Here is a 17,813-nt window from a genome sequence, read left to right as displayed (position 1 = left end):
ATCGTCTCAGAAGTAAATATATAGATAGAAAAGTAAGTTCGCTTTTTATCCCCATTTCTTTTTAATGCAATTTACATCAGTTCATTCTTCCTGTGATTATCTTTGCATTTTAGTAGACAACCTTTTAATTTTGCTTGGATAAACATTTCATGGATATGAGAAGTCCCTTTGTATATATAGTCATTTTGGCAATTCTTTCAAGTTTTTGGTCGATTTCTCCATTTAGACAAGATATTTCCCTTCAACTTAGTAGGATTTTTTATTTATTCTTTTTAAAAAATAAAAGGTTATTTGTTCACAAATTTGGTTGATTAATCCATATGTCAGATTTTTTGGCTTTATTTTGCAGGATTCACTAATTAGCTTGTACAGCTCAAAGACTCATCAGTCATAGAGAGAACGTAGAAACTAAATTTATCCATTGAAAAGTAAGTCCTGGTCACAATTTCTTTTCCATGTAATTGATGACACTGCTTCAATTTATTAACTTTTAGTTTTTCTTGGATGAAGACTACTTAAAAATTTATTTCAAATTTTAACAAACTATATAATTGAACATTCTTTGTGTTTTGACCACTTGTTTTACCTTGCTTATGAAGTCTTTGGTTTGGCAACTTATCTGAAGCATTAAGGATTAGTACATATAAAGCTCTATCACATCTGTGAGGTATTCATTAACGTTCTTGTCTTCTTGAAGCCCATTCTTAGTTTGCTTCCAATGGAAGTTATGGTACTACCATCCTTGTTCCATTTTTACCCAAATCAGCAGTTCTTTACAACATATCACGTACTTGTTCATTGCAGCCAGCCTATCTTGCTGCTTTACCTCCGTTCTTTTTCTGTTTTCCAGAAGGCGTCAACTATTATAGTAGGTCAACAAAACAAGAATACTGCTTAAGAAATGTTTTCAAAACTCAACTCACTAGGTAATTATCATTGTTTATGCATTTTGATCACTTATTTTAACTTGTTTGTATTGTCTTTGGTCATGCAACATTTGCTAAATATATCTCCTACTTGTCTGAAGCATCAAGGATTATGAATAAGGGTTCTCATGACATCCGACTGGAATTTAGCTTTGTTTCTGAGTCTCATTATTGTTTAGCTTCTGATGGAAGCACTTAGGATAGCCACCCGTTATGGTACTAAGCTTGTTACATGTTTCTCCAAGTCAGTTGTCCTTGACAAACATATCATATGCTTGTTCATCATATCTTGCTGCTTTACCACCATTCTCTTTCTTAGCCTAGCCTTTTGCATATTGGCAGGCAAAGTGTCTCCCTGCAGAGAAGTGGTGTTACTTAAGATCATAGAGGAAGTCTCTTGCAAGAATCTTCGATAAGAGAGATCCAGGCATGCTTCAGATAGGTCACTGATGAGTGATGACCAACTTAAATTTTAATCTGAGGATTAAACTTTTTTTCTCTACGTAAAGATTTATGATTTTGCTTTATTAGATGAGCTAGTGAGCTAAAAGGCCTCAGCCAAGACCAGAGGGGCCCAGCACCATACATGGGGTATTGGAAAAGCTCATACACCATACATGAATGGTGTGACTACTTGATGCTATTGAGCTGTGTTTGATTGCAGTCGCAGAAAAGGTCCAAGTCATCTGTGACTACTTGTACAGATTTCGTTTTGCTGTACATAAAATGTTTCTGACAAATCAGCTAGGCAAAAGCTGCATTTTTCCAGAAGGCATCAACTATTATAGTAAGTCAACTAAACAGGAAGACTGATTACGAAAAATTTTCAAATATCAACTCACTAGGTAATTATCGTTGTTTATGCATTTTGACCACTTCTTTTGCCTTGTTGTCTTCAGTCATGCAACATCACCCAAGTGTTTTTCCTACTTGTCTGAAGCATCAAGAATTGTGAATAAGGTTTCTCGTGATATCCGACCAGAATTTAGTTCTGTTCCTGAAAGCCATTCTTGTTTTGCTCCTGACGGAAGCACTTACAATTGCCACCCCTTTATGGAACTAACCTTGGCTACCAAATCACCTGTCCTTGACAACATATTGTATGCTTGTTCGTTGCAGCATCTTGCCACTTTACCACCATTCTCTTTCTTAACCCATGCCTTTATCCTGACATGCTTCACATAGGTCAGTGATAAAACAACTAAAATTCAAATCCAAGGGTAAAATTTTTTTTGTTCATGTAAAGATATATGATTTTGCTTCATCTGAAGGGGTAGTAAGCTAGAAGGCCTTAGCCATGATCGAAGAGGACCAGCACCAGATTTGATTAGAAAAGCTATTCACAAAGGTACTTTTCCCTCGTAGAATTTCTAGGAGCTAGAACTTATTGAGTTCACCAATTGGATTGCCTTGGAATTAAAAATAGTAACTTAGTTTATCATAAATACTGTGCTTGGATTTTAGCAGGAAAATGAGCTCGCATCTATGTATCTAGCTAAGTTGAAGATTTGAGCTTCCATGTCATAATCCAAAATCATCAGAAAAAAAAAGTTGGCTGCCCTGTATTTATATCAAAGAGAGCTTGTTTGTGCCGATTATAATTGTCAGCTTCAACGGTGGTACGTCAGTGCAGACTTTACATGCGAGAATCAAGCCAAGTAAAGATTGTTTCAATACAATCAAAGTTCTCTTAAATAGAAGATTTGATCTTCAAGGAATTTGATGACAGGAAGATGTTTTTAGTGGGATTAGTGAATGTCATTGATTGTACTTGAACGCCCCTTTTATGCATATATAGTGAACGATTTGTGTAGGTTAATTGTAGAAATTGAAGAGCATTTTATTTGTTAAGTCAGGAACTACTTTTTTAGTGCAAAACTGTAAGTAAACTGAATTGTGTTCATCAGCTTGGATCTAAGCTTTGAAGGGGAAATGATTTAGAGGGAAAGTTATTTAGTTAGAAGTATAGGACTGAAGCTGTAATTTGCTGAGTGAGTTGCCTCTGAATAAGGTTCCGTAGTCGTAGGAAATTTCCGAACTTCTTTAGCACTTTTAAGACTGAATTCTTTCTCGAAAATGCTGGAGAAATGTTTAAACAGTGACCAATAATGAATTAAAGATTCTCTGCGGTCGTATGCAGGAACTTTTATAAGTCTTATCCTGTGATACACCGCCATGATGTGTTTAAACTGTTTTTATTAGTTTAAATTGTACTATTAGTCCTTATATTATCCGTAAATTATAGATTTTATTTTTATACTTTAGTTGGGTCCATTTTATTTCCTATATCTTTTTAGTTGTAAAATTTATGTAATACACATGAAATGATATGTCAACTTATTATTTTCATTTATTACTCAAAAATAATTAATAAATTTAATAGATCTTGTTTACACCAAGATTAAATTTTCAAAAATTGAAAAGTAAAATATCCAAATGAAAAATATGAATTAATTTGACAACTTTACGCATTAATGATAAAACTCAACCAAGTAAATTTAACTGTTACTATTTAAATTAAGATTGAAATTTCAATATTTGAAAAGTAACCAAACAACTAATAGATAAATTGACCTTTTATTTTTGCTTAATGATTAATTTAACAAATATTTACATTTTTATTAATATGACTATTACTTTTTTAGCTAAATTTAACCCTTAACCTTTTAGAAAGAGGTATATTTCACCACCAATTTTTCAAAATAGAGTCAACTTATTGTTTATAGTAGAAATACTGACTAAAACATTACAATTTTTAAACATAACAATTTGCATGGCAATCTATTCTAGCTCTCTCTTTTTTTTTAATGCTCTTCATAATTTTTATAATCTTGATTTTTATTATTTTTAAATTATTTGTCAATATAATATATATAAAATAAATAGTGCCGTATCAATATGAAATATACATTGACTATCACACTAATTGTCACGTCAACATCATCAAAAATAGTATTTTAGTTAATATTTCTAATAAAAGTGATGATTCAACTCTTTTTAAAAGATTAATAGTTAAATTTAACTAAAAAAATCAAATTAACAATCTATACAAACATTAAAACAAGACAATACAAGGATATTCACCAAAATAAAGTACCACTACTTATCATCTCGTTTGTCGTAGTTTTGGCACAAAGATAGGAGACCAGTGCTTGTATCATCATCAACTTTTTCTTCGTTCTTCTCTCGTTTCTTCTTCACAATTGAGATTATCACCGATAACTTAAATGGACGACTCCCCGAACCACTTGGACCTTCTGTTAACGAACAAATACGTTCATTATCATATTCACAATACAAAATCAATATATATTAATTCAAAAAAATTATAAACATTAGTCAATCAGTCATTTCCAAAATTTTATTTCAATCTTTGAATCTTTTCAGATACATATTATGATAGATTTTGCAAATATTTGGATTGAAAATCAATAATTCACTTACAGCCAACAACAGAGATGGTGTGATAACAAGCGTTAGGTGGATAGCAAGATTGACAGAAAGCACTGATGAGACAGTGAAGCCTTGGTGCTCACGTATTTTAGTAAGGTGTTGTTTTAAATAAAATGCAATGATATTTGAATAGTTCCAGATAATGGCTTTGAAGTCTTTGAATCAATTAGATTGAGAATTAATGCGGATATACGAAAAAAATGAATTGGTGATGAATACTGTAAATACCTTTACTGTTGGAATCATCAGGCAAACTAGCTTTTGCCAAAACATCTGTAGGGTTACACCAAAGCATGAGTTAAGGGATTCAATAATGGCGATTTTATTTTCAACAATTGAGGTGAAAAAAAGGAAAAATACAGCAAGTCCCACTTCTACAAACATAAATTGATATCATGTGGAACTTCGCATTGATGCAGGTCAAACTGACTACCCAATGGTATATTCTCGAACAAGCCTATTCCATTTTAAAACTAAAACTGAAAGTTCAAGCACATCCATCTTTTCATGAGATAATAATTCATTCGGACAGCTTGATTTCCTCCATATGGTTTCCTCCATATTAAATCGACTCTCAATTGTTCTTATAATTGCTGATTTCAACAACTTAAAATAAACATCGTATTTTGGATCTTGAACCTTCACATATAGTAAAACATTAAACAAGTCTGACACTTAACCCTCTTCGTCTATGCAATATTGTTAACCCTTTACCCACCTTAGAAAATCTTGTTCTATCTTCAATACTACATGAAACTATTACTAACAGTCGGTAATCGATTGGGTAAGTTAAATAAAAATTGCATTAAATGTAGATAATTTACTTAAAACATTACGCACTAAAAAAAAGTTTTGATCATGAGTATAGGATGTGTTTGCTAACCAAACATGATTAATAATAGGGAAAAGTGGAGGAGGTGCCGCTGGTTGGTCGAGTAAATGTATCAAATAGTTATTTGAATAAATTGATCCATTATTTTATATTAATTGGGTAAAAAGCCGAGCAATAATAGAAGCATGTCGGTCACCTAATCACGCCGTGTATTTCGTAATTCTCGTCAGAAGGGGCAGCTGATGGCTTTATTTTGCTTTACTTTTGACTTTGGGTGCTAAGCTTATTGATTTGTTTTTGCTTTTTTTCATCAAAGAGGGGACCTTTCAGTTTGAAATTACCAAAAGCAATTCATCTTCAGTTCTCTTCTGCATTCCGTTTCCTTAACCCGGTATGATCTTTCACCAATTTCAATTATCTGTTGCTTTAATTTCGTTTTCATTTACAAATGTTCTTCGCCTCTTTGATATAGAGTTAAGAGCTTTCCCTAACATTTCAAGCTTTTTATTTTTGAAGCGAAGATGGCTGAAGCTTTCGTTAGTGCTGTTGTGGGAGAAGTGGCGTCAAAAGCGGCGTCAGTTGCGGTTGAGATGATAAGCCTTGGATGGGGCTTCAAGGATGAGATGCAGAGGCTTGGTAACTCACTAGAAATGATTGGAGCTTTCTTGCGAGATGCAGAGGGAAACCAAAAGCAAATGAACTCAGTGAAGCTTTGGTTGAAGAGGCTCAGAGATGTTGCTTATGAGGCTGATGAGGTCCTGGATGAGATTGCTTATGAGTTTCTCAGAAGGAAAGTGGAGATTGGGGATCAGATGTGGAGAAAGCTTCGAGACACTCCATCTACTGTCACATTTCAGCACAACATGGCTAATAAAGTTAAGGACATCCTTAATTCCTTGGACGACCTTAACAAAATAGCCAAAGACTATGGTCTCCAACAATTAGCCATAGATCAAAGAATTTTTATTCCATCAAATGTGGAGACAGTCTCCTTCCTAGATGACTCAAACATTGTTGGAAGGAAAAATGATGTCTCAAAAGTTGTTGACATGTTACTCAGTCCCCAAGATGATCGAACTGTCTCTGTTGTGCCTATAGTTGGAATGGCGGGTATCGGGAAAACTACTTTAGCAAGGCTAGTTTACCATGATGTGGATGTGGAAAGGCGTTTTGATGTAAGATTTTGGGTGTGTGTTTCGGATGATTTCAATGTCAAAAGAATTTTGGGAGAAATGCTTGAGCATGATATGAATTATCAGCAGACCTCGATACCTCAAAACTTGAATGCTTTAACGGCGAAACTGAAGGGGAAGATTGAGCGGGCCAAAAGGGGAAATGAACAGATCAAATATCTTCTTGTACTTGATGATGTGTGGAATGTTGAACAATGGGATGAACTAATGTGGTGTTTGGAAGGGGTTAATAAGAATCGGGGGAATAAAGTTATTGTAACAACCCGCATTGAAGATGTGGCATTAAAAGTGGAAACACTTCCTAATCAAAGGCATCAGCCTGGAAAATTAAAAGATGAGGAGTGCTGGTCCATAATTAAAGAAAAAGCATGTGGAGACTCCCCAATATCTCCCAGCTTAGTGTTAATTGGCGAGGAAATTGCTAAACAATGTCACGGTGTGCCTTTAGCAGCAAAAGTTATTGGAGGTACAATGCGCAAAATTGAAAGGAGTCGGGCTGCATGGTTGAAAATTCAAAAAAGTGATGTATGGGATTCGGTTAATAGTGTGCTAAGGTTAAGTTTCGATCACTTGTCTTCTCCATGTTTAAAGAAGTGTTTTGCATACTGCGCCATGTTTCCTAAAGATTTTTGCTTTAGAAAGGAGCAATTAATCCAGCTCTGGATGGCTGAAGGATTTCTTGGCGCTTCTAAAGAAATGATGGATACTGGTAACAGATATTTCCATGAATTGTTATCAAATTCCTTATTCCAAGATGTGGGGAAGGACAGGTGCGGAAATATTTTGACTTGCAAGATGCATGACTTGGTGCATGATCTGGCTTTGTCTGTCTCAAAGTTTGAGACTTTGATTTTCCAAGAAAATTCCAGTTCCAGCACAGATGAAGTTTCTCATATTCGGCATCTCAGTATTGGTTATGATGGGGAATCCTTACCAATAATTTTAACAGCTGTTGCTCCAAAATTGCACTCTTTGTTCTCAGAGATTGATGTGTTCAAGAAATTGTCAAGAACCTTCACAAGCTTACGAGTCCTAAAATTTTCCAGTGCTGATTATATTCATGAGTTGCCTGCTTCCCTCGGCGAATTGAAGCACTTGAGGTATATGGACATCTCGAAGACTTCTATCAAAGTGCTGCCTCAATCCATAACCAAACTTTACATGTTACAAACATTAAGGTTCATGGGTTGTAGGGAAATCGCATTTCCAGATGGATTGAGAAATTTGATAAGCGTGAAGCACATCCATTTTGACCAGCAAAGTTCTCAACCAATTGAGCTTCGACACCTAATTTCTCTCCAAACATTGCCAATGTTTTTTGTTAGGGATAACGAACTTCATCTTGATGCTCTAGAATGCCTCAACGAACTTGGTGGACAATTGAAGATATGCGATCTGCAGAGTGTTAGAGACAAGGAAGAGGCCCGCAAAGCAAATCTACGGCTTAAAACAAAATTGTGCAAGGTAATATTTGAATGGTCAAATTTTAGCAATGATAACTGTGAGGAAGTGCTGGAAGGTCTCCAACCCCCCTCAGGTTTGCAAAGCTTAATTGTTTGGAATTATGGAGGAGAAAAGCTCCCATCTTGGATGTCAAGACCTGTTCATGGTTCTAATATTGGTTCACTGCTTCTTGACAATTTGATGGAGTTGGAATTAAACAATTGCATCAATTGTAAAAGTCTTCCACCATTGGGCCAACTGCACAGTCTCAAGTTTCTTGCACTGAGGAATATGGAGGAGCTGAAACGCATCGGTAATGAGTTTTATTGCGATGGAAGTAGTCAATTTGAGATTGAGGTGTTTCCTGCATTAAAAACATTCATCCTACGGCGACTGGAAAATCTGAAAGAATGGACAGCAACGACAGCAGCAGTCATGTTTCCTTGCTTAGAAGAGTTGCTTGTTTCTAACTGCCCCTTATTGGAAAGTGTTCCCCTGACGGGACAATGTTTATCTCTTAAAAAGCTCTGTATTGAGGATTGTTCACGATTAAGCAGTATAGGGGATGGACTAGCTACTTCCACGGTACTTGAGGAGCTAACTATAGTAAAGTGTGGAGATTTGTTCTCAATTCCAAATTTAAATGGGTTTTCCGCTCTTCGAAGTGTCTATGTTTCTGATTGCGGACGCTTGGGAATTGTTCCAATAGCAGGAATATGTTCATCTCTTGAAGAATTTTGCATTTCAGAGTGTAAGGAATTAAGCGAGATAGGAGGCGGGTTGTCTACCTCCACTTGTCTTAAAGAATTAAAGCTAAGTGGCTGTGCTAATTTAAGCTCCATTCCAGATTTGGAAGGATTTTCCTTTCTTCGAAATCTAGATATATCAGAGTGCAGCAAACTGGAAATTGTTCCAATAAGAGGAAGATGTTCATCTCTTGAAAAGCTTCACATTTCCTCGTGTCAAAACTTAAGCAAGATAGGAGATGGGTTGTCTACCTCCAGTTGTCTTAAAGAATTAAAGCTAAGTGGCTGTGCTAATTTAAGTTCCATTCCAGATTTGGAAGGATTTTCCTTTCTTCGAAATCTAGATATATCAGAGTGCAACAAACTGGAAATTGTTCCAATAAGGGGAAGATGTTCATCTCTTCAAAAGCTTCACATTTCCTCGTGTCAAAACTTAAGCAAGATAGGAGACTGGTTGTCGACTTCCACTTATCTTATAGAATTAAAGCTAAGTGGCTGTGCTAATTTAAGTTCCATTCCAGATTTGGAAGGATTTTCCGTTCTTCGAAATCTAGATATATCAGAGTGTAGCAAACTGGAAATTGTTCCAATAAGAGGAAGATGTTCATCTCTTCAAAAGCTTCACATTTCCTCGTGTCAAAACTTAAGCAAGATAGGAGACTGGTTGTCGACTTCCGCTTATCTTATAGAATTAAAGCTAAGTGGCTGTGCTAAATTAAGTTTCATTCCAGATTTGGAAGGATTTTCCGTTCTTCGAAATCTAGATATATCAGAGTGCAGCAAACTGGAAATTGTTCCAATAAGAGGAAGATGTTCATCTCTTCAAAAGTTTCACATTTCCTCGTGTCAAAACTTAAGCAAGATAGGAGATGGGTTGTCTACCTCCACTTATCTTAAAGAATTAAAGTTAAGCGATTGTCCTAATTTATGTTCCATTCTAGATTTGGAAGGATTTTCCTCTCTTAAAATTTTAGATTTATCAAACTGCAACGAACTGGAAATTGTTCCGATAAGAGGACAATGTTCATCTCTTGAAAAGCTTCTCATTTCCGGGTGTCAAAGCAAGATAGAAGATTGGTTGCCTATTGCCACTTGTCTCAAAGAGTTAAAGCTATCCCATTGTGGTAACTTAAATTCCATTCCAGATTTGGAATCTCTTCGAACTTTAGATATATCTAAATGTGACAACCTGGAAATTATTCCAACAGGAAGACTTCCTTTTCTTGAAAAGCTTCACATTTTTCAGTGTGAAAAACTAAGCAAGGTAGGAGACGGGTTTTCTATTTCCTCTTTTGTCAAAGAATTGAGGATAAGGCTTTGCCCTAATTTAAGTTCCATTCCAGATTTGAAAGGATTTTCGTCTCTTCAGAGTTTATGTATATCTGGGTGCAACAAACTGGAAATTGTTCCAATAACAGAAAGGTGCTCATCTCTTGAAGTTCTTGACATTCTTGCATGTGAAAAATTAAGCTACATAGGAAATGGACTGTCTAACTTCACTTGTCTCAAAAAATTGAGGATAGAGACTTGCCCGAATTTGAGGTCCATTCCAAGTATATGTCATGGTCGTCTCACTGAATTAGGTTTCACTGGTGTAGGCCAAGGCTTAACTTGTCTATTACCAGATTTGCTGCAATCCAACACTTGCCTTCGCAAGCTGACACTAGCTGATTTGCCTGATCTAAGATCGATTCCAGAAAGTGTATGGGAATTGCATTCTCTTGTTCGTTTAACAACCAAAAGGTGTCCAACATTGAGGAGCATTCCAAATGACCGCCTTGGCAGCCTTACTTGCTTGAGAAGTTTAGATATTGGTGGTTTCTCAGAAGAGCTAGAAGAATTCCCAGGTTTTGATTCCATCCAACACCTCAGTGCCTCCCTTAAAGAGTTGCGATTGCTTGGATGGGAAAAGCTAAGTTCTCTTCCTTACCAACTCCGACACCTCACTGCCCTTGAAGGACTAGAGATACAGAGGTTTCACGGCATAGAAGCCTTGCCTGATTGGTTGGGAAACCTCTCCTCTGTAAAGCGTTTGAGAATCGTTTCATGTGATAAGCTCATGTATCTGCCTTCTGAACATGTTATCCGAAGCCTCTCCAAATTAACATCATTTATAATTTCAGCGTGTCCTCGATTAGAGGCAAGATGTTCCAAGGAAAGCGGCCCTGAGTGGTCCAAGATTTCCCACATTCGTAGGATCTCAATTATGAGCAAGCGGTAAGTTCAATATCTGAAACCAAAACGCCTGTACTTTTTGCTTTTGATAAAAGAATGTCATTTCTCTCTAAATTCTTCTTGTTCTTTTCCTCCTAAACTTTCATTTTTTTTCGGCATTTTCGCCAGACCTTTACAGGATTTGTATGGATATGAAGGATTCATAGACTTATTGTCTTGGATGTAAATATAGAGATAGAAAAGTAAGCTCTTTTTTATCCCCATTTCTTTTCAATGCAATTTACATCAGTTCATTCTTCCTGTGATTATCTTTGCATTTTAGTAGATATCTTTTAATTTTGTTTTGATAAACATTTCATGGATATGAGAAGTCCCTTTGTATATATAATCATTTTGGCAATTCTCTAAGTATATAGTGGATTTCTCCAATTAGACAATATATTTCCGTTCAACTTGGTTGGCTTATTTATTTATTCTTTTTTCAAAAAAAAAGGTTATTTGTTCACAAATTTGGTTGGTTAATCCATATGACTGATTTTTTGGCTTAATTTTGCAGGATTCACTAATTAGCTTGTACAGCTTAAAGACTCATCAGTCAAAGAGAGAACGTAGAAACTAAATTTATCCATCGAAAAGTAAGTCCTGGTCACCATTACTTTTCCATGTAATTGATGACACTTGTGCAATTTATTAACTTTTAATTTTGCTTTGATGAAGACTACTTAAAAATTTATTTTCAAAATTTAACAAACTATATAATTTAACATTCTTTGTGTTTTGACCACTTGTTTTACCTTGCTTATGAAGTCTTTGGTTTAGCAACTTATCTGAAGCATTAAGGATTACTACGTATAAAGCTCTAGTCACATCTGTGAGGTATTCATCATCGTTCTTGTCTTCTGGAAGCCCATTCTTAGCTTGCTTCCAATGGAAGTTATGGTACTACCATCCATGTTCCATTTTTACCCAAATCAGCAGTTCTTGACAACATATGACGTACTTGTTCATTGCAGCCAGCCTATCTTCCGCTTTACCTCCGTTCTCTTTCTGTTTTCCAGAAGGCATCAACTATTATAGTAGGTCAATTAAACAAGAATACTGCTTAAGAAATGTTTTCAAAACTCAACTCACTAGGTAATGATCATTGTTTATGAATTTTGATCACTTATTTTAACTTGTTTGTAGTGTCTTTGGTCATGCAACATTTGCTAAATATATCTCCTACTTGTCTGAAGCATCAAGGATTATGAATAAGGGTTCTTATGAGATCCAACTGGAATTTAGCTTTGTTCCTGAGTCCCATTATTGTTTAGCTCCTGATGGAAGCACTTAGGATAGCCACCCGTTATGGTACTAACCTTGTTACATGTTTCTCCAAGTAAGTTGTCCATGACAAACATATCATATGCTTGTTCATCATATCTTGCTGCTTTACCACCATTCTCTTTCTTAGCCTAGCCTTTTGCATATTGGCAGGCAAAGTGTCTCCCTGCAGAGAAGTGGTGTTACTTAAGATCATAGAGGAAGTCTCTTGCAAGAATCTTCGATACGAGAGATCCAGGCATGCTTCAGATAGGCCAGTGATGAGTGATGACCAACGTAAATTTTAATCTGAGGATTTAAACTTTTATTTCTCTATGTAAAGATTTATGATATTGCTTTATCAGATGAGCTAGTGAGCTAAAAGGCCCCAGCCAAGACCAGAGAGGCCCAGCACCATATATGGGGTATTGGAAAAGTTCATCCACCATACATGAATGGTGTGACTACTTGATACTATTGAGCAGTGTTTGATTGCAGTCACAGAAAAGGTCCAAGTCAGCTGTGACTACTTGTACAGATTTCGTTTTTCTGTACATAAAATGTTTCTGACAAATCGGCCAGGTAAAAGCTGCATTTTTCCAGAAGGCATCAACTATTATAGTAAGTCAACTAAACAGGAAGACTGCTTACGAAAAATTTTTATATATCAACTCACTAGGTAATTATCATTGTTTATGCATTTTGACCACTTCTTTTGCCTTGTTGTCTTCAGTCATGCAACATCACCCAAGTGTTTTCCCTACTTGTCTGAAGCATCAAGGATTGTGAGTAAGGTTTCTCGTGATATCCGACCAGAATTTAGTTCTGTTCCTGAAAGCCATTCTTGTTTTGCTCCTGACGGAAGCACTTACAATTGCCACCCTTTATGGAACTAACCTTGGCTACCAAATCACCTGTCCTTGACAACATATTGTATGGTTGTTCATTGCAGCATCTTGCCACTTTACCACCATTCTCTTTCTTAACCTATGCCTTTATCCGGACCTGCTTCACATAGGTCAGTGATAAAACAACTAAAATTCAAATCCAAGGGTAAAATTTTTTTCTTCATGTAAAGATATATGATTTTGCTTTATCTGAAGGGGTAGTAAGCTAGAAGGCCTTAGCCATGATCGGAGAGGACCAGCACCAGATTTGATTGGAAAAGCTATTCACAAAGGTACTTTTCCCTCGTAGAATTTCTAGGAGCTAAAACTTATTGAGTTCACCAATTGGATTGCCTTGGAATTAAAAATAGTAACTTCGTTTATCATAAATACTGTGTTTGGATTTTAGCAGGAAAAGGAGCTCGCATCTGTGTATCTAGCTAAGTTGAAGATTTGAGCTTCCATGTCATAATCCAAAATCATCAGAAAAAAAAAGTTGGCTGCCCTGTATTTAAACTTGTTAGTGCCGATTATAATTGTCAGCTTCAACGGTGATACTTCAGTGCAGACTTTACATGCGAGAATCAAAGTTCTCTTAAATAGAAGATTTGATCTTCAAGGAATTTGATGACAGTAAGATGTTTTTAGTGGGATTTGTGAATGTCATTGATTGTACTTGAACGTCCCTTCTATGCATATATAGTGAACGACTAGTGTAGGTTAATTGTAGAAATTGGAGAGCATTTTATTTGTTAAGTCAGGAACTACTTTTTTTAGTGCAAAACTGTAAGTAAACTGAATTGTGTTCATCAGCTTGGATCTAAGCTTTGAAGGGGAAAAGATTTAGAGGGAAAGTTATTTAGTTAGAAGTATAGGACTGAAGCTGTAACTTGCTGAGTGAGTTGCCGCTGAATAAGGCTCCGCAGTCGTAGGAAATTTCCGAACTTCTTTAGCATTTTTAAGACTGAATTCTTTCTCGAAAATGCCGGAGAAATGTTTGAACAGTGACCAGTAATGAATTAAAGATTCTCTGTGGTCGTATGCAGTAACTTTTATGAGTCTTATCCAGTGATACATCGTCATGATGTATTTAACTTGTTTTTATTTGGTTTAAATTGTGCTATTATTTTCATTATATTATCCGTAAATTATAGATTTTATTTTTATACTTTAGTTGGGTCCATTTTAATTGCTATATCTTTTGAGTTATAAAATTTCGGTATTATTACACATGAAATGATATGTCAACTTATTATTTTAATTTATTACTCAAAATAATAATTAATAAATTTAATAGATCTTGTTTACACCAAGATTAAATTTTCAAAAATTGAAAAGTAAAAAATTAAAAATACAAATGAAAATATGAATTAAATTTACTACTTTACGATAATGCAAGTTTAATGATAAAACTCAACCAAGTAAATTTAATTGTTACTATTTAAATTAGGATTGAAATTTCAATATTTGAAAAGTAAGCAAACAACTAATACATAAATTGACCTTTTATTTTTGCTTAATGATAAATTTAGCACTTAATATTTACATTTTAATCAATATGACTTACTTTTAGCTAAATTTAGCCCTCAACCTTTTAGAAAGAGGTACATTTCACCACCAATTTTTCAAAAAAAGTCAGACTTATTGTTTATAATGTAAATATTGACTAAAACATTACGATTTTAAACATAACAATTTGCATGACAATCTACACTTACTTCAAGCTCTTTTTTTTTTTATGCTCTTCATAATTTTTATAATCTTGATTTTTATTATTTGTAAATTATTTGTCAATATAGTATATATATAATAAATAGTGCCGTATCAATATGAAATATACATTAACTATCACATTAATTATCACGTCAACATCATCAAAAATAGTATTTTAGTTGGCATTTCTAATAAAAGTGATGATTCAACTTTTTTTTTAAGATTAATGGTTAAATTTAACTAAAAAAAACATCAAATTAACAATCTATACAAACATTAAAACAAGACAATACAAGGATATTCACCAGAATAAAGTACCACTACTTATCATCACTTTCATCGTAGTTTTGGCACAAAGATAGGAGACCAGTGCTTGTATCATCATCAACTTTTTCTTCTTTCTTCTCTGGTTTCTTCTTCATCACAACGAGATTATCACGGCGCCAAAACTACAATGAAAGTGATGATGAATAGTGATACTTTATTTTAGACAATATTCTTGCGTGTTTGGTACATGGTAAAAAAATATAAAGAGTATTGGTACTTGGCAGTTGGCACAAGGATAGGAGACCAATACTCTGTATCATTAGTAACTTTTCTTCTTTCTTCTCTGGTTTCTTCTTCACAATCGAGATTATCACCGGTAACTTGAATGGACGACTCCTTGAACCACTTGGACCTTCTGTTAACGAACAAATACATTCATTATCATATTCGTAATACAAAATCAATATATACTAATTCAAAAAAGTTCTAAGCATTAGTCAGTCAATCATTTCCAAAATTTTATTTCAAGGATCTTTGAATCTTTTCAGGGTACTTATTACTATGATAAATTTTGCAAATATTTGGATTGAAAATCAGTAATTCACTTACAGTCAACAACAGAGATGGTGTGATAACAAGCGTTAGGAGGATAGCAAGATTGACAGAAAGCACTGATGAGACAGTGAAGCCTTGGTGCTCAAGTATTTTAGTAATGTGTTGTTTTAATAAATTGCAATGATATTTGAATAGTTCCAGATAATGGTTTTGTACCAAATAGATTGAGAATTAATGCAGACTAGTTGAACCGTTCTTTTTTATATATGAAAAAAATGAATTGGTGATGAATACTGCAACTACCTTTACTGCTAGAATCATCCGGCAAACTAGCTTTTGTCAAAGCATCTGTAGGGTTCTTCTGACACCTTTCTCCTCTGCACACCATGCACACCAAAGCTTGAGTTAAGGGATTTAATAATGGCGATTCTATTTTCAACAATTGAGGTGAAAAAAAGGGAAAAATACAGCAAGTCCCACTTCTGCAAACATAAATTGATATCATGTGGAACTTCGCATTGACGTAGGTCAAACTGACTACCCAATGGTATATTCTCGAACAAGCCTATTCCTTTTTGAAACTAAAACTGAACATGAGTATAGGAGTGTTTGGGCTTTTTTTATAAAAATAGCCTAAAAATTTAATTAATTATCAAAATAATCCATTTTTTTAGTTAAACACAAAAATGACCTAAAATCTACCGTAAAAGTTGGTGGAGTCAATTTGGCTCCGCCAATATGCCACGTCAGCAACCAAGAAAAAAATTAATTTTTTGATGGAGCCATGTAGAATGGCGCCACTTGTATAAATACTAAGAAGATACTGCAATTTCTAAAAATATGGAGGACTTTAAATTAAAATTTCTATTTTCTGGTGGAGCCTTTCATTTGGCGCCACCAGATTCGCCTGACACCCTTTTACTTTTTTTTTAAAATTTTGTCCTTTTTTTTTAATACTTTTTTTAAGTTTTGTCTTTATTATTATTTTTTTATTTTATTTTTTATTATTAATTTTAAAAATTTAAAATGTATATTTGAAATTTTTATAATATATATTTTTAAAATTTTAAATATATATTTTGAAATTATTTTTCAATTTTAAATATTATTTTTAAATATTAAATATTTTTTAATAATATAAAACATCTAAATATTTTATTATTAGTTTTATAATATTTTTAATATTTTTAATTTGTTTCATAATATTTTATATTATGATTCTTTTCCTTTACAAGCTTTCTATATTTAGATTAATTTTTTTATAAATTAAAACTCATTTTTGAAAAAATCTTTGAATATTTTATGATTCTTTTCCTTGACAATTAAAAATCTTTTCAAAATCATATTTTTATATATGTTAAATCAAGCAATCGATTCTATTAATTCAATTTTAAAATCATTATACCAAACGGCAAACAATAAATTGACTTTACACGTATCATGTCATTAAGATTTTAAGTGTTCATAAGACAACCATGATTGCAAAGCTATATTTTTATTTAAGTCGAACATTAATAATAATGATTGCAAACCATGATTTATATATTTGTTTTTTATTTACGAGTTTTTAATTTTTTATAATTTATTTATTATTAATAATAATGTTTAGGTTATATTATATCAAATAATAATTATTTACTAATTTTATATCAAATAAAATTATTTTTTATAGTTTTGAACTCTAAAATTTTCTATTTCTTTAAATTTATATTATTTATTATTTTATTTTTCTAAGATGTCTATCTCAATTGATTTTGTTTTCGTTGATCCCAAAATTTGGTATATAATACCGTCTTTATAAGTAAATTTAAAAGCAAAAGCTGACTTTATAATTAATAAAAATTAAATAACTAATTATAAAAATAAAGCACTTTTTAAAATTTTAAATATTATTTTTAAATATTAAATATATTTTAATAATATAAATCATTTAAATATTTTAAAGATATGACCTTTCACTTTTATTATTAGTTTTATAATATTTTAAATATTTTTTAATTTGTTTCATAATATTTTAAATTATGATTTTAATTATTTAAAGATATTCAAACCTTTTAAAATTTTGACTTTTGAAATTCGTTTGTGATTCTTTTCCTTTACAAGCTTTCTATATTTAGATTAATTTTTTATAAATTAAAAATCAATTTTGAAAAAAATCTTAGAATATTTTTATGATTCTTTTCCTTTACAATTAAAAATCTTTTCAAAATCATATTTTTATATATGTTAAATCAAGGCAATCGATTCTATTAATTCAATTTTGAAAACCATGATACCAAATGGCAAACAGCAAATTGGCTTTACACGTGTCATGCCATTAG

At 33.3% G+C, this 17,813-nt stretch overlaps 1 protein-coding gene across 3 annotated transcripts; it reads left to right on the top strand.

The window, feature by feature from the left end:
* The first annotated feature begins 969 nt into the window (after nt 1-969).
* On the top strand, nt 970-14,006 carry LOC105795558 (putative disease resistance protein RGA1). 3 transcript variants are annotated; one of them, XM_052627842.1, is made up of 10 exons: nt 5,455-5,602; nt 5,733-10,810; nt 10,937-11,010; nt 11,325-11,403; nt 11,576-11,844; nt 11,954-12,146; nt 12,245-12,691; nt 12,804-13,088; nt 13,174-13,250; nt 13,370-14,006. In XM_052627842.1, the coding sequence occupies exons 2-3, from the start codon at nt 5,733-5,735 to the stop codon at nt 10,992-10,994; spliced, it is 5,136 nt and encodes a 1,711-aa protein (XP_052483802.1). In that variant the 5' UTR covers nt 5,455-5,602; the 3' UTR covers nt 10,995-11,010; nt 11,325-11,403; nt 11,576-11,844; nt 11,954-12,146; nt 12,245-12,691; nt 12,804-13,088; nt 13,174-13,250; nt 13,370-14,006. The 3 variants fall into 3 exon arrangements, 2 of the variants coding, with proteins under 2 accessions (XP_052483802.1, XP_052483803.1); XM_052627843.1 differs by lacking the exons at nt 11,576-11,844; nt 11,954-12,146; XR_008194147.1 differs by lacking the exons at nt 5,455-5,602; nt 5,733-10,810; nt 10,937-11,010; nt 11,325-11,403; nt 11,576-11,844 and adding exons at nt 970-1,142; nt 1,269-1,713.
* Nucleotides 14,007-17,813: the final 3,807 nt, after the last annotated feature.

This window comes from Gossypium raimondii, chromosome 3 (assembly GCF_025698545.1).
Source record: "Gossypium raimondii isolate GPD5lz chromosome 3, ASM2569854v1, whole genome shotgun sequence".
NCBI classification, from domain to species: domain Eukaryota; kingdom Viridiplantae; phylum Streptophyta; class Magnoliopsida; order Malvales; family Malvaceae; genus Gossypium; species Gossypium raimondii.
Note: the sequence above shows the minus strand (reverse complement) of the source record. Positions and strands in the feature narration are given on the sequence as shown.